Source organism: Mobula hypostoma, chromosome 4 (genome assembly GCF_963921235.1).
Source record: "Mobula hypostoma chromosome 4, sMobHyp1.1, whole genome shotgun sequence".
Taxonomy (NCBI): domain Eukaryota; kingdom Metazoa; phylum Chordata; class Chondrichthyes; order Myliobatiformes; family Myliobatidae; genus Mobula; species Mobula hypostoma.
In genome coordinates, this window is record NC_086100.1 from 28,489,239 (window position 1) to 28,512,127 (window position 22,889).

The window sequence follows — 22,889 nt, forward strand, 5'->3', positions numbered from 1 at the left end:
ATTATTGCAGAGCAGTGAATACTCCGATACACATCATCACTGGGCAGGAAAAAAACCCTAAATCACATCATCATCAGGCAGTGAAAACCCCAAATCACAGCATGACTGGGCTGTGAATACTCTGATACACATCATCACTGAGAAGTGAAACCCCAAATAACAGCATGACCGGGCTGAGAAAACCCCAAATCAGATCATCGCAGGTTAGTGAAAACCCCAAATCACATCATTACTGCTGGGGCGGGGTTGGGGGTTGAGAGGGGAAGTGGGGGAGAGGGGTGAGGGAGGTAGGAGTGGGGAGCGAGAAGGGGTGAGGGGGTGAGGGGTGATGGGGAAGAAGGATGGAGAGTGGGGGAGGGGCAGGAAGAGGAGAGGGGAGGAGAGGGGGAGGGGGAGAGTGGGAGTGGTGAGAGTGGCAAGGGGGAGTGGTGGAGGAGGAGTGGGAGAGGAGAGGAAGAAGGGGAGAGGGGGAAGGGGGATAAGGATGGGGGAGAGGGAGAAGGCGAGAGAGGAGAGAGGAGATGGAGGGGAGAGAGGAGATGGAGGGGAGAGAGGAGAGAGGAGGTGGAGAGGAAGTGGTGGGGAAAATGCTAGAGTCAGTTATCAAAGATGTGATAACAGCACATTTGGAAAGCGGTGAAATCATTGGACAAAGTCAGCATGGATTTGTGAAAGAAAAATCATGTCTGATGAATCTCATAGAATTTTTTGAGGATGTAACTAGTAGAGTGGATAGGGGAGAACCAGTGGATGTGGTATATCTGGATTTTCAAAAGGCTTTTGACAAGGTCCCACACAGGAGATTAGTGCGCAAACTTAAAGCACATGGTATTGGGGGTAAGGTATTGATGTGGATAGATAATTGGTTGGCAAACAGGAAGCAAAGAGTGGGAATAAACGGGACCTTTTCAGAATGGCAGGCAGTGACTAGTGGGGTACCGCAAGGCTCAGTGCTGGGACCCCAGTTGTTTACAATATATATTAATGACTTAGAAGAGGGAATTAAATGCAGCATCTCCAAGTTTGCGGATGACACGAAGCTAGGCGGCAGCGTTAGCTGTGAGGAGGATGCTAAGAGGATGCAGGGTGACTTGGATAGGTTAGGTGAGTGGGCAAATTCATGGCAGATGCAATTTAATGTGGATAAATATGAGGTTATCCACTTTGGTGGCAAGAACAGGAAATCAGATTAGGAAATTGCCATAGAGGGAGTACAAAGAAGGTTCACCAGATTGATTCCTGGGATGGCAGGACTTTCATATGATGAAAGACTGGATCGACTAGGCTTATACTCGTTGGAATTTAGAAGATTGAGGGGGGATCTGATTGAAACGTATAAAATCCTAAAGGGATTGGACAGGCTAGATGCAGGAAGATTGTTCCCGATGTTGGGGAAGTCCAGAACAAGGGGTCACAGTTTAAGGATAAAGGGGAAGCCTTTTAGGACCGAGATGAGGAAAAACTTCTTCACACAGAGAGTAGTGAATCTGTGGAATTCTCTGCCACAGGAAACAGTTGAGGCCAGTTCATTGGCTATATTTAAGACGGCGTTAGATATGGCCCTTGTGGCTAAAGGGACCAGGGAGTATGGAGAGAAGGCAGGTACAGGGTTCTGAGTTGGATGATCAGCTATGATCGTACTGAATGGCGGTGCAGGCTCGAAGAGCCAAATGACCTACACCTGCACCTATTTTCTATGCTTCTATGTTTCTAAGTGGGAGCGGGATGGGGGGAGAGGGGGAGAGTGAGGGACGGGAGAGAGAACAACAGATTAACGTATTTAATCTAAAAAGTTAACGCTGAATGCTGAGAACATGGTTACTCTTTGAACATTTAGCTTGAGTTCCACAATTGTATTGCTGCAACATTAGCTTATTCCTGGTTTTGTCCATCCTGACAGATCTTACCTTGAACACCTGGCTGCCCAACTCTTCCTCTTTCGCCTCTAGGCCCTGGGGGTCCTGGGACTACCATGCATTTCCCCTTCTCTCCTTTGTCCCCTAGAGGAAGGATCAGTGGAATATCATTGAAACAGTACCGCGACTGGGACTGTAAAATCCAATCCACCTCAATATCATCACAATGGAGCTGCTTCTGGGAATAAAGGTGCCCATCAGTGATCTTGAGACTGATCTTGGTTAAATAAATCCAAGGCCACATCTTCACTGCCCTTTCCTTAAGAAGCTTCCCAGTGCTGGGCATGGAATACAGTGCCAAACAGAGTCTGAGTAGCAACTCATCTCAACTTCTTTGGCACTCCACATTTTGGCTCAGCATAAATATCAGATCATTCAATGATAAACTGCAGGGAAGTACGTGGTTTAAGATGCAGTGGGGAAATTGTTACTGATGCCAAAATTTAAACTTATATCGACTTCAAACCATCATACAAACCTGGAGGTCCATGAGTTCCCTGAAAACCAGGTTCTCCACGGTCACCTTTGGGACCTTGTTCCCCTTTAGGTCCAAACCCAGGGGGTCCTGGGAATCCCATGGGTCCTGGGATACCTGGGCGACCAGGGATACCAGGAGGACCTACATCACCTTGTGGAGTATATTGCACCTACAAGTAAAAGATTTTTTAAAAATTACTATTCAATATACCTCACAGTTAAGTAATACGAAGATAGAGAGCCATCAGCACTTAAGGATGCAGAATCAGATTGCTATGGTAGAAAATGAACTCTTATTAAAATGTCAGATAGGGCACTTTGAACATTCCTTTTTGGTCAGTGCATGCATCGCTTGTCCTTAATGCCCATCCCACACTGTTTCTGAGTTTCTGCAGGTAAGACCTGGCCCAGTATTGATGAAGGAGCAGTGAAATGAAACCAGTGATGTATGTCTCAGTGGGGATGACCGTTATCTGCATCCCCTGGCTATTTGCATGATGACAGCTGGGAGAAAACAGCAGAATGACCCCCCTCCCATACCCCTGCCCCATTACGCTGAAGATTCCCGGGTTTCTGGTAGTTTAGTGCAAAGGCAACAATCTGGCTGACAACATCTAAACTCTTCGGTCAACTCTTTTAACTACGCAACTATCCTCTTGCAAAGTATGCAGGGGAAGATTCAAAATTTAGGATTCTAGTTTATTTAATGTCATTTCCTGTTCACCAGTGGAAGGAGAACGAAATAATTGTTACTCTGGATCCAATGCAGCACATCAATGCTCCGCTAAAGTCCATGCAGACAATATCCACTGCCTTGCCTTCATCCACTTCTAGGTAACTTCCTTGAAGAACTCTGTAAGATTGGTTAGACATGGCTTACCACGCACAAAGCCACATTGACTATCCTTAATCAGTCCATGTCTATCCGAATACTTATATAACCAGTCCCTTAGAATACCTTCCAATAACTTTCCCACAACTGATGTCAGAATCACCACCCTATAAATTCCTGGTTTATGTCTAGATCCTTTCTGCAGAACTACATTGGCTATCCTCCAGTCCTCTGGTACCTCTCCTGTATAGGAGAAGGAAAACTCTGATCTCAAATCTTTACTTTATGGCTAGTGCCACTCGTGGGGAAGGCTCCAGGAACAAACCCCGAAGAAAAGTCCGGCGCTGGAGTCCCTAAGGCAGTCCTACGTTGTGTTCAATGCTGACTGGCAACTCCCGCGACACCACTGGCGCCAAACTGTATCGGTCTCTGCCATTCCCCTGGATTTATCAGCTGAGTGCGGAGAGGGAGCCTGTTACAGAGGAAACTGCTGGCTCTCCATATCGTCCTGCCCTGACTTGCGTATCACATAGACAGCTGGGGTGCAACATCTATGGTTGACCTAGACCAATGAAAGACCTTAAATAAAAATACATAAGATAGCTGATATGCATAGATTGACTGTACGTCCTTAAAGTGACACTAGTCTGTACATAGGTTGAGTGATGGGAAATGATAAAGTAGTGATGGAGATAGTAGGTGAAGGTGCTGATCAGTCTTACTGCTTGGGAAAGTAACCGCTTTTGAGTCTGGTGGTCCTGGTCCTGCATGGATGCTACGTAGCCTTCTCCCTGCTGGGAGTAGGACAACCAGTCCATGAGCTGGGTGTGTGGGATCCCTCATGATGTTACTGGCCCTTTTCCAGTACCTTACTGTATATGCGGCATGTCCTTAGTGCCAGTGATGCACTGGGCTCTTTTAACTACCCATTGTGGAGCCTTCCAGTCCGTTGCAGTGCAGATTCTGTACCAAGCAGTCATACAGCTTGTTAGGGTACCTTCTGCCGTGCATCTGCAGAGTGGCGTGAATATGGATGTGCCGAGCCCAGCTCTCTTCAGCCTATTTGGAAAGTAGAGGGATTGGTGAGCTTTCCTGACTGTGTAGGATGTCTTCTGAGACCATGAGAGGTTGTGTGTGAGGTGCACCCCCAGGAGCTGGAAACTGGAACTTCCACTGCTGCCGCCAATGTGAAGAGGGGGTGAGAGTGATGTGAGTACTCCTGAAGTCAATGACTATCTCCTTTGTGTTGTTGGCATTAAGGAAGTGGTTATTTGCCTGGCACCAGGCCTCAAGCTCTTTGCCCTCCTCTCTGTAGGCTGTCTCATCGTCGATGGTGATGAGCCCCACCACTGTCGAGTCATCAGCGAACCTGACGATGTGATTATTTGGGAGTCCCGTCTGAGCAGAGTGTACAGCAATGGGCTTAGCACACCCCCAAGGGGGCTCCCGTGTTAAGGATGATGGGGAGGGAGGTGCAGTTGTGCATCCTGATTACTTGAGATCTGTTATATAGGAACACATTTAAAGAGAACGGCAAATGTGAAGTATGGAATATTGAAATCATATTTAGCTTTATTTCTGATTTTGATGTTTGAAACTTTGTGCCAGTTGCTTTGTGAATTCATCCCATCTTCCTTAGGCAGAAACAATGAATCCTATCAGCTGGCCAGTCTTTCCTTAGAGAAAATTTGCTTGGCTACTGTGTGTGTGACATCAGCTTCCAAATCCCCTTGCCTCAGCACTACAATGCAGAATAGGGAATCTACTCAAGCTTCGATCAAGATTTTTTAGTCCACCCCAGACTCAACCTTAACACTTGGGGAATGTTTAAATTTGCCTTGCTGATAAGGTGCATACACTTTGTAGCTGGTTCCTCAGCATTCTTCACTTTACGTGGTTCCCTGGAGTCGACGTTTTCATTCCAGTTCTGTGGATTCAGCGGTGACTACTGAGGCCAGCGTGGGATTGGGGTGGGAGATACCAATCCAGCTCCTCCACCCACCGTCACAGCCTGTGATCTGCCCACACCTGTGTGTAGCTGGGCCCGATACAGTCTTTTGCCTGCTGGAACGGAAGTGCCAAAGAAGACACTTTATCTTGAGAGAATGTTTCTTTATTTCGGTCTGCAAGTCCCCTGCCCTTTGTCAGGGGAAATTCAGAGGGGAGCGTCTGACCAATGAGCAAATGGCTGAAGCACATAGCAGGTTGAAAGTATTGGTGCTATGATCTTAAGTTATTAATAAGCTAAAATGATATATGCTAACAAAGAACATATAATACAGGCATACTGTAAATACAAACATTAATTAATAACCAACAGAAAATGGACAATTATCTAAAATATTGATTTAACTTCCCTGTTACCTCTTAGACAATTAATATATGTAATTGATTTACTTGTTTATTTATTATTATTTTTAAAATTTTATTTATTATTGTTATTTTTTTCTCTGCTTAGATTATGTATTGCATTGAACTGCTGCTGCTAAGTTAACAAATTTCACGTCACATGCCGGTGGTAATAAACCTGATTCTGATTCTGAATCCTGCTCCTGTTCTCTACGTTCCAGCACAGATTCCTTGTGGATTCTTCAGTGATGAGCTGAGAAACCTGAGAAAGAGTTGTCCCCCACCCGCTCAATGGGCTCGATGGCAAGCAGAGTGGCAGGCCAGTCTGACAGACTTGGCCTTCCTAATCAGTCCATAATTTCTGCACTTCTGCGTGCCATTGAATCCGGGCCTTGGGCTTCAAAGACCAATTGGTAGAAGCTGGAATGGCTGCTCTTTCAGGTCAGGCTATCAGAAGCAATTTCAGATACTGTCTGCCCATGACAAAACAGAGAAGAATAGAGTGCCTTATGCGACATGTGGAAGCCTTAAGATTAAAGTAAAGTAAGGTTGATTTTATTTGTCACATTTACATCAAAACATCAAAACTACAGTAAAATGCATCATTATTACCAATGACCAACACAGTCTGAGGATTGTGTCACCACACTTCTGGCACCAACATAGCATGCCCAAACACAATAACCCTAACATGTAGGTCTTTGGAATGTGGGAGGAAACTGTAGCACCCACGTGGTCATGGGGAGATCATACAAACTCCTTACAGTGGCAGGATTTGAACCTGGATCAGTGATTACTCGCTCTGTGGAGTGATTGTGGTTACAGCTACGCTACCAAGTGACCTTAGGAGGAGGATGGTTTGGTCAGCCAAGACCAAGATTTTAGTCCGGCCTAGAAGAATGAGGAGGGATCATCCATTAGTTTAATAATCACACAGGCCATCATGTGACAATTGATAAAACCTGTTTTGAGCGTATGCAGGTGAGAAAAACAAAACCAGTAGAATTCGGAGAAGCATTTCCAGGAAAGATTCTGAAGAGAAGGCGATGACAGCTGCCTTGGTGGAGAAGGCAGAGAGGGCCATTCACAGTAAAGGTGACACAGGAGAAGGGAATTGGATCAATCAGTGTGCGTCATGGGTAAGATGAGCTTGGAGAGTGTGTGAAGGGAAATGGGGAGAGAAAGTAGAGTGGAGCCAGTTCCAAGCCTTGGGTGGAGATGACTTTGAAGGAAGTTTGCCTCCTTGGATTCTGGGTAGATAGGGAATTACAAGGGAAAGACAGATGGAGATATATATAGAGAGATACAGTGTAAAAACAGGCCATTCAGCCCATTGACTCCATACTGACTCTTTTACACTAATCCTAAACTAATCCATTTTTATGCTCCCCACACCATCTGTAGTTCTACCTAGATTCCACCACACACCTGCACAGCAGGGGCAATTTACAGTGGCCAATTAACCTGTCATCCTTCATTTTTGGGAGGGTGGGAGGAAACCGGAGAACATGGAGTAAACCAACACAATCATGGAGAGAACATGCAAATTCCAAATAGGCCACTGGTGTTGTGGGATAGTGGCTCCACACTGGGCCATTGTGCTGCCATAAAGTCTTTATCTCATTCCACGAGTCATCTGCCCTTTGTCAGGAGGAATTCAGTGGGGAGGATATGACCAGAGAGCAAATGCAAGTAGAAATAACAGGCTGAAAGTACTGACGATGTCACCCTTAATTCCAGTGGATCCTTGACGACCTGGTCGACCAGGTGTTCCATCTACTCCTGGTCTTCCTGTAGTTCCAGGGAAGCCCGCATAACCTGGGTTTCCTTTTTCACCTTCTTCGCCGATAGACCCCCAATCACCCTTTGGACCTGGTGCTCCTCTGAAACCAGGAGACCCTGGAGAACCCTAGAATATTTCCATTGGAACAAAAATAACGATGAATGGAAAAAGGCAGAAATTTCATTCAGAGAAAATAATGGCATTATTTTTTGAGGAAACAAATTGCAAGCCTTGTCTTTGAGAGTGCTGCCAGAATACTGTTCTTAATTTTATGACCGGGTGGAGTACACCATTGCTGGGTTACTGTGAAGAACCAACTTTTGTTATCAGCCAACTTCTGTGGGAAGGGTGACATAAAATCATTACAAAATCTTTCATCTTTCAGTGCTGTAGCCTCAGCACGAAGGAAATTGATGAGTCACAAGTTGACGTTGGTTACTTCCTTTTGCTCCACCTTCTGCCATTGCTTTTCAACGTAGCCCCGGTCAGGAACGTGGACTCTTCATTGCCAGTGCCGGAAGTACAATCACAATTAAAGTAGAACTTGTGATGTTATTGATTATTTAGCCTGTGTTTTACCACTTAGTAGATGGCTAAACTATCCATTTGGTACTACACATTGAACTTCAGTTTTGATTTGTACTTCTGTACCTGATGATGAAGCAGCCCTGTACAAGGCATGTTCTTGACTAAGACTACATTGAAAGCAATGGGAGAAAGTGAAGCAAAAGGAAAGAGAATTATCATTCGTGCCTTCGGAAGCCATTTTATTCAGTTGATTCACCTTCAGCCTGACTTTAAGGCGATGGGAACTCAACAGAAAGGGGAAGGGCAAATGAAGAGTCACTGAGTCATAGAACACTACAGCACAGAAGCAGGCCTTTTCGCCCATCTAGTCTGTGCTGAACCATTTAATCTGTCTACTCCCATTGACCTGCACCCGGACCATAACCCCCCCAATACCCCTCCCATCCATGTACCTACTATCTAAACTTCTCTTAAATGCTGAAATTGAAATTGCATCTACCACTTGCGCTGGCAGTTTGTTCCACACTCTCACCTCCCTCCGAGTGAAGAGGTACTCCCCTTAAACATAAGAGAGCCTTACCGGGAAACCAGTCCTTCCATTTTCCCCCAGAGAGCCAGGATTTCCCTTTGGGCCTGGAGAGGCGTTCCAACCTAAATGGGAAACAACGCAGATGATGTTCAACAAAGTCAATTCAACGACACAAGCTGATCAGATCATCCACATCATTCTAACTTAGAAATTAGAAAGATAGTAAACGCAAATGAAAAGACATTCTGGGACTTACACGATACGATTTTTGGTTCAGGCACGTTTATTGTTATAAACATACATATACAGGGTATAAATACCAGAAAATTTAATTTTTGCAGCAGCAGACAGTATATCATAAGAGGAGGACTAACAAAAGTCAACATAAATTAACATAAATTTTACATAACTTACATGTGGGCAAAGAAACAAAACAGCACGAGAGCAAGACTGAGACAGAGAACAAATAGGTTACATACAATTTGTGCAGTTTTTCTCTCTGCACATTAGTGTTTGACGGTCTTTTTCTTAAGTGGGTGCTTTGGATTTCTCTGTTTTGTGGCTGCCTGCAAGGAGACGAATCTCAAGGTTGTATAATATATAACTACTTTGATAATAAGTGTACTTTGAAGGAACTGTTCCTGAAACAGTCAGTATGTTTCTTCAGGCTGCTGTACCTCCTCCTTGATGGTAGCAATGAGAAAAGGGCACACCTTGGGTGATGGGGCTCTTAATGATGGACGAAGGCTTTCTGAGGCATCGCCTTTCGAAGATGCCCCTGATGCCAGGGAGTCTAGTGCCCATGATGGAGCTGGCTGAGTTTGCAGCTTTCTGCAGCTTTTTCTAGTAGAACGTTGTCTATAGTACATCTGTGGATATTTGAGTCTTTGGTGACATATCAAGTATCCTCAAACTCCTAATGAAATATAGCTGCTTTTGCGCTTTCTTTGTAATTACAGTACATCAATATATTGGGCTTAGAGTAGCTCTTCAGAGACGTTGACACCCAGAAACTTGAAACTGCTCACCCTTTCCACTGCTGATCCCTCAACGAGAATTGGTGTGACTTCCCTCAACTTCCCTTCCTGAAGTCCATAATGAAATTCTTGGTCTAGCTGATGTTGAGTGCAAGGTTACAGTTGCAACACCACTCAACCAGCTGATCTATCTCATTCCTGTATGCCTCCTCATCACCACCTGAAATTCTGCCAATGGTTGTGTCATCGGTGTGTCATGGGTGTGGAGAGAATAGAACAGTGGGCTAAGCATGCATCCTTGAGGTGCGCCAGGGCTGATTGTCAGCAAGGAGGAGAAGTTAATTCCGATCCCCACCAAGTGTGATCTCCTGATGAGGAAGTCAAGGATCTATTTATAGAGGGAGGTACAGGGGCCCGGGGTTTAGAGTTTGTTGATTAGTACTGAGGATACTGAGCTGTAATCAGTGAACAGCAGCATGACGTACAGTAGGTATTATGATTGTCCAGGTGATCCAAGCCTGAATAGAGAGCCAGTGAGATTGCATCTCCTGTAGACCTATTGTGGCAAAGGGATAATTGCAGCAGGTCCAAGTCCTTGCTTAAGCAGGAGTTCATTCTGCTGATGATAAGCCTCTCAAAGCACTTCATCACAGTAGAGGGTGATAGTCATTGAGGCAGCTCACCCTGCTCTTCTTGGGCACTGGTAAAACTGTTGTCCATTTGAAGCAGTTGGGAAACTCTAACTACAGCAGTGAGAGATTGAAGATGTCCCAACACTCCTGCCAGTTGGTTGGCACAGGTTTTCAGTAGCCTACCAGGTACACCATCAGGGCCCAATGCCTTGCAAGGGCTCACCTTCTTGAAAGGCGTTCTGACGTCAGCCTCTGAAACAGAGATCACAGGGCCACCAGATCCTACAGGATACGCACAGGGGTAGATTTAATCTCCCTTTGAAAGCTTGCATAAAAGGCATTGAATTCATCTGGCATGACGCATCACAGCCATTCATAATGTTAAGTTTCCCTTGTTGGAAGTAATGGCCTGCAGATCTTGTCAGTGCTGATGTACCTCCGATTGCATCTCTAACTTCAATTGGAATTATTTTTTCACTCCTAGTCTTCTGTAGTTTACACCTGGACTCCTTGTATCACCAGTCTTGAATGCCACAGCTATAGCCTTCTGTAGACCACGCATCTTCTGGTTCATCCAAGGCTTTTTGTTTGGGTACGTCTGGTATGCTCTCAAAGGCCCATACTCATCCACACAGGTACTGATGGTGACAACTGTGATATATTCATTCAATTCGAAGATGAATCTCGGAATATCGTTCAGTGCACTGACTCAAAGCAGTCCTGTAAGCCCTACTCCACCTCCCTTGACCATACCTTCTTGGTCCTCACCACTGGTGCTGCGATGACCTACTTTGTCTAAATTTCAAAGTTCAAAGTAAATTTATTATCAAAGTACATATACATTATCATATATAGCGTTGAAATTCATTTTCTTGTGGGAAAACAGAGTAATTACACGTAATGTAATAGAATCAATTAAAGGCCACTCCCAGCAGGACAGACAAGAACCAAAGCACAAATAAATAAAACAACAAGCTGTTCAAATACAAAAAGAAATAGAAAGTAAACAAAGAAATAATAATAATAATAATAATGATAAATAAATAAGCAACAAGTATCGAGAGCATGAGATGAAAAGTCCTTGAAGGTGAGTGCATAGGTTGTTGGAACAGTTCATTGCTGGGACGAATAAAGTTATCTTCTTTGGTTCAAAAGCCTGATGGTTGAGGGGTAACAACTGTTCCTGTGCCTGGTGGTGCAACTCCTGAGAATCCATGTACCTTTTTCCTGATGGCAGCAGCAAGAACAGAGCATGACCTGGATGATGGATGCTGCTTTCCTATGGCAGCACTCCATGTAGATTTGCTCAGTGGTGGGGAGGCTTTTTCCTGTGATGGACTGGGTCATATCCACTACTTTTTGTAGACTTTTCCGTTTAGAGTATTGGTGTTTCCATACCAGGCCATGATACATCCTGTCAATGTACTCTCCACCACAGCCCTATAGAAGTTTGTCAGAATTTTAGGTGACGTTCTGATTCCTTGCAAACTTCTAAGAAAGTAGAGGCACTGACTTGCTTTCTTTGTAATGGCACTTACGTGCTGGACTCAGGACATATCTTCTTAAATAATAACACTGAGGAATTTAAAGTTGCTGACCCTCTCCAGTTCTGATCCCCTGAATGGGGATTGGATTCTGATTCTGAATGGATTCTGACTGGCTCATGGCCCCCCGGTTTCCTCCTCCTGAATTCAATAACAGTCTCGTTGGTCTTGTTGACTTTGAGTGAGAGGTTGTTGCGGTGGCAACACTCAGCCAGTGTCACTGCTAACTGCACATCCTCTGTGTTCTACCCTTCCTCACATGGGCTTCGTTCTTCTTTGCTTGGTCTTCAGTCAGTGAACTCTCACTCCCCACCCCCCCATCCCCAGGTGGTAGGGAATACACTAAATCAATTATTTACCACAGACTTGTGCCTCACATCTATTACCTCAGCATTCAACCACTTTCAAAATTCAACCTTCCTCCTTCCTCAAATTTAATTGAAATCAGAATGAAAAAAATGCTATTCACCCTTCCTGCCTTTCATATTCTTGATTGTTTTTTCTCATCTTTCTCCGTAATTACAAATTTCCTCAACTAAATTGTTCACATTTCCAAGTGACAAAAAAGTAAAAGTGGCCATGGGCATCCAGTTTGCTTTAGACTTTAGTTCTAAATTTGCAATTAAAAAGGATTTATTTCATCTTTTTGAAATGAATAAAATGTATCATCTGTTCAATACAATCATGTCACTTGTAGCTCAAGCTCCCTATGCTAAGAAGTATTCTTTTATTCATTGTCAGATTGGGGATCGATTGTTAGGGGGAGGATCGAAAGGAGGGGATTAGGATTTAGAAATGAATCATTTTAAGATGCATCTCTTATATTTCAATTTTGTGTGTTTATTGCCAAGGCTATTTTGAATTGAGAATATTATAGAAATTAGAACACTACAACACAGTACAGGCCCTTTGGCCCACAATGCTGTACTGATGTTATAAATCAGTTACTGATGTTATCTGTCCAACCCTTCCTCTGACATGACCCTCCATTTTTCTGTCCTCCATGTGCCTAGTTAAGAGAGTCTTAAATGTATCTGCCTCTTCCACCACGCCCGGTAGTGTGCTCCATGCACTCACAACTCACTTAACTCTGATATCCCACCCCCCCGATACTTTTCTTCAATCACCTTAAAATTATACATTGTATTAGGTTACATTTCCTTTGCAGATGAAGCACAATATATAAACCAGCAAGTAATTACACAGGTAAAGGCATTTACATATATCAGATCTAAATTAATGTTTTACCAGGTTCTCCAGGAGAGCCAGGGGGCCCCGGAGGGCCAGGAATTGGAACATCATCGCATCGATCACAGGGTTCACCTTTATCACCTGTAATCACACAATCAATGAGTTAAATTTTCCTTTCAAAAGCATGGGTGAGCTGGGGTTATATTAAATTGCAAAGCACTAAACACAAACTGAATCCTCATATTTTTACAGCAAACTGGTTAGTTATTGAAGTTCTAAAATATGGTTACTGTATTAAAAGATAGAATGATACCTGCTTTAACAGTTATCCTGGTCCTAAACCCTAAGCGGCCATAATTTCCAGCCTTTGGGAAACAAGAGCTAAAAGCAGCCAGCCACAAGGGGCTGAATCCATGGTATAGTCTCTGCATCTGCCACTCTCCTTTTGGGTCAGGATTATTAGGAGAACCTCTTGCATCCTTGTTGAAATTATGTGACCCACCCCCTCCACTTTCTCTCCAAAAGGCTTCCAACCTCTTCAGCATTGGATGCTTGACCACAATCTGCTCCCCACACAACACCCCCACCCCCCAACCTTCTCAAGCAATGCTTGCTTAAGCAGACTTAATACAATCAAGACAACCCTGGTGTCTACCAGGGCACCCAATACCAAATTGGGACCCCGGTCACGATCAACATATATCTCTGTCACCAATCTACAACTGCTTTCCCTCCCAAGTTTAGTGACTCTATAAACTCAACTGCTTCTCCCTATTTCTTTAGAAATTAATCAAAGGAAGTTTTTGCCTGTTATTATTATTATGTAATCAACAGTGGGCAAACAGTGAGTTGAAGTCAGAGAGGGACAATAGCTCAGTACCAGGCTTTTTGACCCATCAAATCCATGCTGACCATCAACCGATTTACGCCAATCCCACATTCATTGCTTTTTTTTATTTCAATTTTGATCTTCGTAATTTAAAAAAATAGTGAGAAACAAAAACGTGAAGAAGTTTCAAATTAGAGGAGAGTGCATCACCACTGTCTGCATAGCGGCCTGTCTTTTGCCTGTTTTAACCTTTTATAAGTAGCAACAGGTGTGAATCAATGCACAAATACCATTGGATTACCTTTGTATCCACTTGGACCTTTAAAACCATCAACACCCCTCGGTCCAGGGGAGCCTGGTCTTCCCGGTTCCCCTTTTAAGAAGATAAGGTCACCTGAAAAAGATTACTCAGAATGTTTCATGCCGCCTTCAGAGGGAAGGAAATATGCTTCCTACAATATGTTTCCGTCCCTCACCTTATCTCCTTACCTGCCCATCACCTCCCTTTGGTGTTCCTCCCCCTTCCCTTTCTTCCATGGCTTTCTGTCCTCTCCTATCAGATTCCCCCTTCTCCAGCCCTTTATCTCTTTCACCAATCAACTTTCCAGCTCTTTATCACCCCTTCTCCCCACCCCCACTGGTTTCACCTATCACCTTGTGTTTCTTCCTCCCCTCCCCTCACCTTCTTCCTCTGACTCCTCATCTGTCTTTCCAGTCCTGATGAAGGGTCTCGGCTCAAAACGTCAACTGCTTACTCTTTTCCATAGATGCTGGCTGGCCTGCTGAGTTCCTCCAACATTTCGTGCATGTTGCTTTGGTTTTCCAGCATCTGCGGATTTTCTTTTGCTTGCATCCTTACAAACCCATTTCTCTACCAGTCCTCTCTCCTATACTTTGATTGATCTCACACTGATTTCTACAGCCTTAATGTGACACTTTAGGTATGCTCCTGGCAGATTGTGAATGTGTCAATCAAAAGGGGTTGAGTTGGATCCGGGATCAGCCATGGTGGAATTGCAGAGCAGACTCAATGGGCTGAATGGCCTAATTCTGCTCCTATATCAGCAAGAGGCCTGGCTGATGGCCTCTCCGAGATCTGGAGAACTGAAAGTGGAGGGTGAGTATCATATATGAATCGCTAAAGTGCATGTCAGGGATGGCTCCATGAGAAAATGGCGACAAAGGTTTATGAACTGTAGGATGTGACTGGTGCAACTGTGAAGAGAAATTTGTAAACCCATGAGCATTTTTTGTGGCTTGGCATTGGCATATTATTGTCACAAGTTCAAAAGTAGAGTGAAAAATTTAGTTTTACAAGCCATCCATACAGATCATTTCAGAACATAAGCTGTTTAATGTAGTTCGAGAGGATAGCAGCAAGACACTGCAGAATATAGTGTTATTGTTAAACTTACAGAGGAAGTGCCATGGTTCAATTTAATGTCAGAGAATGCATACAGTATACAACCTGAAATCCTTACTCTTCAGAGACATCCACGAAACAGAGAGAGAAAAAAACAATGAATGAATGAGAGAAAAAAATGTTAGAACCCCAAAATGTAGTGCAGTTAGACAATATCGTGCCAGGGTTATGATAAGGTAGACTGAGGATAAGGATTCATCTTTAATGTATAAGAAGTGATAGAGGTCTCCTTGAATCTGGTGGAAGCTATTGTATCTTCTGCTCAATGGAAGGAGGGAGAAGAGGGAACGTGCATCATGAGGGGTGTTTAGTTATGCTGTTTGCTTTTACAAGGCAGTGAGAAAAGTAGACAGGGGAGGGGAGGCTGGTTTTCATGATGGGCTGAGCTGTGTCGATAACCCTCTGAAATCAGGACAGCGCAGTTGCCATACCAAGGGCTAATGCATCCGGACAGGATGCCTTCGATGGTGCATCAATAAAAATTGGTGAGGGTTGACAGGAACATGGAAATTTCCTTGGAATTGGGAAGAGTTGGAGTGAATGGGAGTGAACTCAGTGTTGGGTAGAGAACAATAAATGTAAAAACCATGACAGCTTGTAAATCTACGGGGGGAGGTGGGTGGGTGGGAGGTAAAACCATAAGATATAGGAGTGGAATTAGGCCATTCAGCCCATTGAGTCTGCTCTGCAATTCCATCATGGCTGATTCTGGATCCCACTCAACCCCATACACCTACCTTCTCGCCATATCCTTTGATGCCCTGACCGATCAGGAAATGGTCAACTTCCACCTAAAATATACCCACAGAATTGGCCTTCACCACAGTCTGTGGCAGAGTATTCCACAGATTCACTACTCTCTGGCTAAAACAAAAATTCTCCTTACCTCTGTTCTAAAAGGTCTCCAATCCTGAGGCTGTGCTCTCTAGTTCTAGATACCCCCACCATAGGAAACATCCTGTCCATATCCACCCTATCTAGTCCTTTCAACATTCGGTAGGTTTCAATGAGATCCCCCTGCATTCTTTTAAATTCCAATGACTACAGGCCCAAAGCTGCCAAACAGTCCTCATATGTTAAAATTTTCATTCCCAGAATCATCCTCGTGAATCTCCTCTGGACTTCCTCCGATGTCAACACACCCTTTCTGAGATATGGGGACCAAAATTGTTGATAAGACCCCAAGTGCAGCCTGATTAGTGTCTTATAAAGTCTCAGCATTATCTCCTTGCTTTTGTATTCTATTCCTCTTGAAATAAATGCCAGTATTGCATTTGCCTTCTTTACTACATGCACAACCTGTAAATTAACCTTCTGAGAGCCTTGCATGAGGACTTCTAAGTCCCTCTGCACCTCTGGTGTTTGAACCTTCTCCTCATTTAGATAACAGTCTGCACTATTGTTCCTTTTACCAAAATGCATTATCATACATTTCCCAACACTGTATTCCATCAGCCACTTTTTAGCCCATTCTTCCAGTTTGTCTAAGTCCTACTGCAATTGAATTGCTTCCTCAGCTCTACCTACCCCTCCACATATCTTCATATAATCCACAAACTTGGCCACAAAGCCATCAACTCCATTATCCAAATCGTTGACAAATAATGTGAAAAGTAGCGGTCCCAATACCGACCCCTGGGGAACATCACTAGTCACCGGCAGCCAATCTGAAAAGGCCTCTTTTGTCCCCACCCATTGCCTCCTGTGTGTCAGCCATTCCTCTATCCATGCCAGTATCTTTCCTATAATGCCATAGCAGTTTGTCTTGTTAAGCAGCCTCATGTGTGGCACTTTATCAAATGTCATCTGAAAATCCAAGTAAATGACATCCACTGTTTCTCCTTTGTCCACCCTGCTTGTTACTTCCTTGAAGAATTCTAACAGATTTGTCAGAAAAAATTTCCCTTTAAAGAAACCATGCTGACTTTGACTTATTTTATCATTAGTCTCCAAGTGCCCCGAAACTTCATACTTATTAAAAGACCCCAACACTTTCCCAATCACTGGGGTTAAGGCTAACTGGTCTATAATTTCCTTTCTTTTGCCTTCCTCCCTTCTTAAAGATTGGAGTGACATTTGCGATCTTCCAGTCCTCTGGGACTATGTCAGAATCAAGTGATTCTTGAAAGATCATGACCAATGCATCCATTATCTTTTCAGTAACCTCTCTCAGGACTCTGGGATGTAGTCCAACTGGTCCAGGTGACTTATCCACCTTAAGACCTTTGAGTTTGCCTTGCACTTTTTCCTTTGTAATAGCAATGGCACTTACTCCTGCTCCCTGACACTCACGGACCTCTGGCATACAGTTAGTGTCTTAGTCATAGTCATAGTCATAGTCATACTTTATTGATCCCGGGGGAAATTGGTTTTCGTTACAGTTGCTCCATAAATAATAACTAGTAACAGAACCATAAATAGTTAAATAGTAATATGTAAATTATGCCAGTAAATTATGAAATAAGTCCAGGACCAGCCTATTGGCTCAGGGTGTATAACCCTCCAAGGGAGGAGTTGTAAAGTTTGATGGCCACAGGCAGGAATGACTTCCTATGACGCTCTGTGTTGCATCTCGGTGGAATGAATCTCTGGCTGAATGTACTCCTGTGCCCACCCAGTACATTATGTAGTGGATGGGAGACATTGACCAAGATGGCATGCAACTTAGACAGCATCCTCTTTTCAGACCCCACCGTCAGAGAGTGGAGTTCCATCCCTACAACATCACTGGCCTTACGAATGACTTTGTTGATTCTGTTGGTGTCTGCTACCCTCAGCCTGCTGCCCCAGCACACAACAGCAAACATGATAGCACTGGCCACCACAGACTCGTAGAACATCCTCAGCATCGTCCAGCAGATGTTAAAGGACCTCAGCCTCCTCAGGAAATAGAGACGGCTCTGTCCCTTCTTGTAGACGGCCTCAGTGTTCTTTGACCAGTCCAGTTTATTGTCAATTCGTATCCCCAGGTATTTGTAATCCTCCACCATGTCCACACTGACCCCCCTGGATGGAAACAGGGGTCACCGGTACCTTAGCTCTCCTCAGGTCTACCACCAGCTCCTTAGTCTTTTTCACATTAAGCTGCAGATAATTCTGCTCACAATTCTGCTTCCACAGTGAGGACTGAAGGAAAGTACTTACTAAGTTCATCTGCCATTCCTTTGTCCTCCATTACTACCCCACCAGCATCATTTTCCAGTGTCCAATATCAACTTTTACCTCCCTTTTAATCTTTATATAACTGAAAAAACTTTTGGTATTCTGCTTTATATTATTGGCTAGCTTGCCCTCGTATTTCACCTTTTCCCTTCTTACAGCTTTTTTAGTTGCCTTTTGTTAGATTTTAAAAATGTCCCACTCACTTTTGCTACATTATATGCCCTTTATTTTGCTTTATGTAGTCTCTAACTTCCTGTGTCAGCCATGGTTGCCTAGCCCTGCCATTTGAGACCAAATTTTGTGGGACATATTCATTGTGATATTGATACATGTGACTTATGCTTCTCCCTTTCAAATTTCAGTATGAATTCAATCATATTATGATCACTGCCTCCTAATCCTTTGATGTTAAGCTCCCAACTGTGGCTTTCTTTCAGCCACGACTCAGTGATGCCCACAATGACATACCGACCAATCTCTAATTGTGCCACAAGTCCATTCACCTTATTCCAAATGCTACACACATTTAAATATAGCACCTCCAGTCCTGCATTCTTCACCCTTTTGAATTTTGCCTCTGTAGTACAATTAACTCTTTGCTCCGTCTGCATTCATACCCAATCATTGGCTTGTCAATACACAAATGTTTGGCTGCCTCCACCATAGGTCAGAACTGACAAATACCATCCACCGTGTCAATTTTGTTACAGTGGCTTGTTGAAATGAAGCAGATGAAGGAGGATACATTCAAGCTACCAGAACCCTTTGTAGGTTAACACAAATTGTGGACATATACATCCAGTGCCATTAAAGTATAAAGCAATGCCCCTATTTGCAATGCACAATGAAAGAAGTGGACATCTGTGTTCAAAGTGAAAAAGACCGCAAGACATAAGGCAGAATGAAGTTGTTCAGCCTATCGATAGCAATGGAAATATTATACCTGGTGGGCCCTGTGGACCAGGAGGGCCTTCGGGTCCTGGAAAACCTGGAGGACCCCGAATGCCAAACATAATCTCCCCAGGGAATCCTTTGTCCCCTTTCTGACCCTTAGATCCAGGATATCCAGATTGACCTGGAAACCCATTTCCGGGAATTCCTGAAAGAATGAGGGAACAGATACTCTTGCATTTTAATGTACTGTACATCACACTTAGCATACTTTCCTCATAACACGACAGTGTGACTCTTGCCAAAACACGAGCAATACAATCCTATAACAGAGTATAGATTATTTATCCTTGAGCACTGAAATTTGAAATATCTAACTGCCAGGGAATGAAAACTTCACAGAGCCTGCCCTGTGAGTTAGAGGTGTTTTAATGAGACCATCTCTCATTTTCCTAAACAGAGAATTTTTTAGCCAGGATGAAATGTGAAAATATTAGTGTTCTGGCTCTCAGGAGCCCTCCACTTGTATTTATTGGTTAATTAAAGCAGGCAGAATGATGTCCAGTGGATCATGAAGGAGACTGCAGTTGCTGGAATCTGGACTGATGAAAAGACTCTGACTTAAAATTTAACTTTCTATTTCACTGCACAGCTGCTGCCTGACCCACTGAGTTCCTTCAGCAGCTCTTGTTTTTTTTTGCCAAGGATCATGAATGTGACCCCTGATACGTCAGCTGGTGAGCAGATAATGAAGCAGGTTCAGTTTTCCAGCCTGCTTAAACACCGAGAAACATGTGCTGTCTAATCTCTTTCTAAGGGAACTCGATGTCCTTCCTATCTTAAGTTGCAAAAATTTGTCTTTCCATTGAGCCAGTACCTTATGAATGATTTAAAATGAAGCTTGAATAATTTCACTATAGCAAATGCCATATAAAATGATCAAAAATATAGAAAGAAGTTATGCATCCCAATAAAGGAAAGTAAAATGATTTGAGAAAACAAAACAGGAAAGACTGACTGTGAAAATGACATCACATTGGACTGCAGTTAAACACTTGAGAGCAGCTTTCATCTTCCATTTTAGAGTGGTGCAATGTTTATCAGTCAACGTAACTTGAGTGTCATGAATGATCAAGGACACCTTGTAGTATATTTAATATTTCAGTAGTATTTGAGTAATATTGTAAACATATTGTTTGATTATGCATTCTTTGTTGTTTACATAATTCATTATAGTTTTAATGTAAAAGTACGCAAACAGCATACGTTATCATGCCACCACGTCATAAGTGCACATCTCACTAAAGTAAAAACTAAACTAAAAGTTTACACATTATTCCCATCTGTGTTTTTCCTTTTGATTAGTTTTATGTTTCAGAGTTACAAAACATAACACACTGTACATGCTTCCAGTGTTATTTACATTTCCTGTCACAATGTTATGTTTGTACAAAGACTTGCCATAAAATTCTAGTCTCTGCTTCTACACAGTTTTAGAAAATAAATACTGAACCTCAAATTTTATTCACTCATGAAAAATACAAGGAGATTGGAGAAAAGTATAGGGGTTAGTTCCTTACACAGAGAATGCTGGATGCGTGGAACGCCCTGCCAGGTTGGTGGTAGAGGTAGATATGTTAGGGACATTTAAGAAACACTTGGCTAATAGAAAAATGGAGGGTTATGTTAGTGGGAAGGGTTTGATTGATTTTAGAGTAGTTAAAAATGTCGGCACAACATTGTGGGCTGAAGGGCCTGTACTATGCTGTAATGTATTATGTACTAATGATTTACTCTTTCTAAGCAGAAGAATAACTTTTAAGTGGTAAGAAATTGAAAAGGGATGGTATTCAGAGGGATGGTACAAGAATCAGTAAACATACCGATACAGCAAGCAATTAACAAGGCAAAGGATACTTTGCCCTTTATTGTACAAGAATTTGAATACAAGAGTAAAGATGAAAGATGTTTCATTGCAATTATATAGAGCCCGGTAAAACAGGACCTGGAGGACTATTTGCTTGCCCTGTCTAAGGAAGGATATATTTGTAATAAATGGGAATGTGAATGAAATGCACCATATTAATTGATTGATTGATTTACTTATTTGTTTAAAGATACAGCATGGTGTAGTCCCTTCTGGGCCTTTGAGCAGTAACACCCAATTAACCCTAACTTAATCACAGGACAATTTACAAAGACCAATTAATCTATCCTGTACATCTTTGGACTGTAGGAGGAAGCCAAAGGACCTGGAGAAGACCCATGCATTCCATGGGAAGAACGTTCCGAGACTTCTTACAGAACAGTGCCAGAATTGAACTCTGAATTCTGGAATGCACTGATCTGTCGTGCTGTGCTACGCTGGGGCGGCATGCTTAATGTTTGATGAGATTAAGCAGAAAGGGTCCATGCTCTTTAGCGTTTAAAAGGAAAAGTGATTTCACAAAATCCTGACCAAATGCTTTCAGCAGCTCAGAAGGCTTCTGTAGAACGAGAATCTGAGTTAACATTTCCAGTTAAAACACTTCTATCTGAAGTGCTATCTCAAGGGTCTTTCAGATGAAACCAAAACTCCATTTCTCTTCCCACAGACAATGCCTGACCTGTTGAGTGTTTCCAACATTACTCCTAGCTTTCTTTCAGATTTCCAGCATCTGTAGTTCATTTACTTTTTATATTTCCCACAGGGCAACTGCCATGTTGTTATTTCCTTTAGCTTCGACATTCAAAATCAAGGTTCACTCTCTTGAATCGTGGGTCGGCCATTCATGACAAAAAGCTCCTTCACCTAGAACTTTACTCTTTGGACATCCCTACCCAAAAGGACAGTCATTGAATATATTTATGACAGAAATTGGTTAATTTGTGGATATTTGGGGAATCGAGGAATATAGGGATAACGCAGTAAAGTGGCACTGAGACAAATGATTAAGGAGAAAGAACGAACTTTATCCAGCATATCCATTCACAATATACAACAGGAATTTGTTGGTCAGGGAGCAAGATGCAACAATACACAACTTTCAAAAATTATAAAGAATAAAGAATTATATAAAATATGGAAACACATATAAATAAAAGACCTAATAAAATTAGAAGTTAAAGGACAGATGTAGAATAAAATGTGCAAAAATAAATAAATACCAGCAGTATTTACAATGTAAACAGCATTATATATGTAGGTGGCTTAAAGTGTCTGTAGTGTGGTGCAGTGGTGGGGGTAATAGATAGGGAGGAGTGGAGGGGGTAATAGATAGGGAGGAGTGGAGGGAGCTAACTAAATGCTTAATCCAATTAACTGCTTGAGGAGAGAAACATTTAAGATGGTGTAAAGATTTTGGATTTTGTTTTAATAACCCTATAGCACTTTTCAGAGGGGAGCTTTTGGAAAAGGCAGTTTGCAAGGAGGGTGGGGTCCACAAGGAATTTTCCTGCCCACTTCTTTGTCCTGGATGTGATTGTGTGACACAGCAATCATGAGGGGCCAAGTGGCCTCCTCGTCCTCCTCCTATTTCTTACATTTCTTTGTTCTCATAAAATGCATCAATAACTTTATATTAATGTTTCCTCTTTACTTCAGCATGGGTTTTGCTCATTGTTGTTTAAAGTAATTTGCCAACACTAACTGAAATTAAAGAGCTTCATCTGGTGTTAATAGGGTTCAATACCCAACTTCTCAGTGGAGTAAAATGTATTCTCTTACCTGGTTCACCTGGAAGGCCACGCAGACCTACTTCACCTGTAGAGTCAGAAATAAATAAGTTGTTTCATAGTTATCAAAAATATTATGCGATTAAGCCAAAATAAAGAAACTTGCCTGAAT

General features: G+C 42.8%; 1 protein-coding gene across 1 annotated transcript in view; it reads right to left on the reverse strand.

The window, feature by feature from the left end:
* The window catches only part of LOC134345208 (collagen alpha-5(IV) chain-like), a 205,084-nt gene that overhangs the window by 84,593 nt on the left and 97,602 nt on the right, over nt 1-22,889 (reverse strand). The window contains exons 20-27 of the mRNA XM_063045494.1: nt 22,770-22,805; nt 19,116-19,271; nt 13,889-13,981; nt 12,816-12,899; nt 8,466-8,536; nt 7,295-7,483; nt 2,395-2,563; nt 1,908-2,000 (exon numbers count right to left, since the gene is read on the reverse strand). Of these exons, the coding sequence (XP_062901564.1) occupies nt 1,908-2,000; nt 2,395-2,563; nt 7,295-7,483; nt 8,466-8,536; nt 12,816-12,899; nt 13,889-13,981; nt 19,116-19,271; nt 22,770-22,805 (891 nt within the window). The remainder of the gene's footprint in view (nt 1-1,907; nt 2,001-2,394; nt 2,564-7,294; nt 7,484-8,465; nt 8,537-12,815; nt 12,900-13,888; nt 13,982-19,115; nt 19,272-22,769; nt 22,806-22,889) is intronic.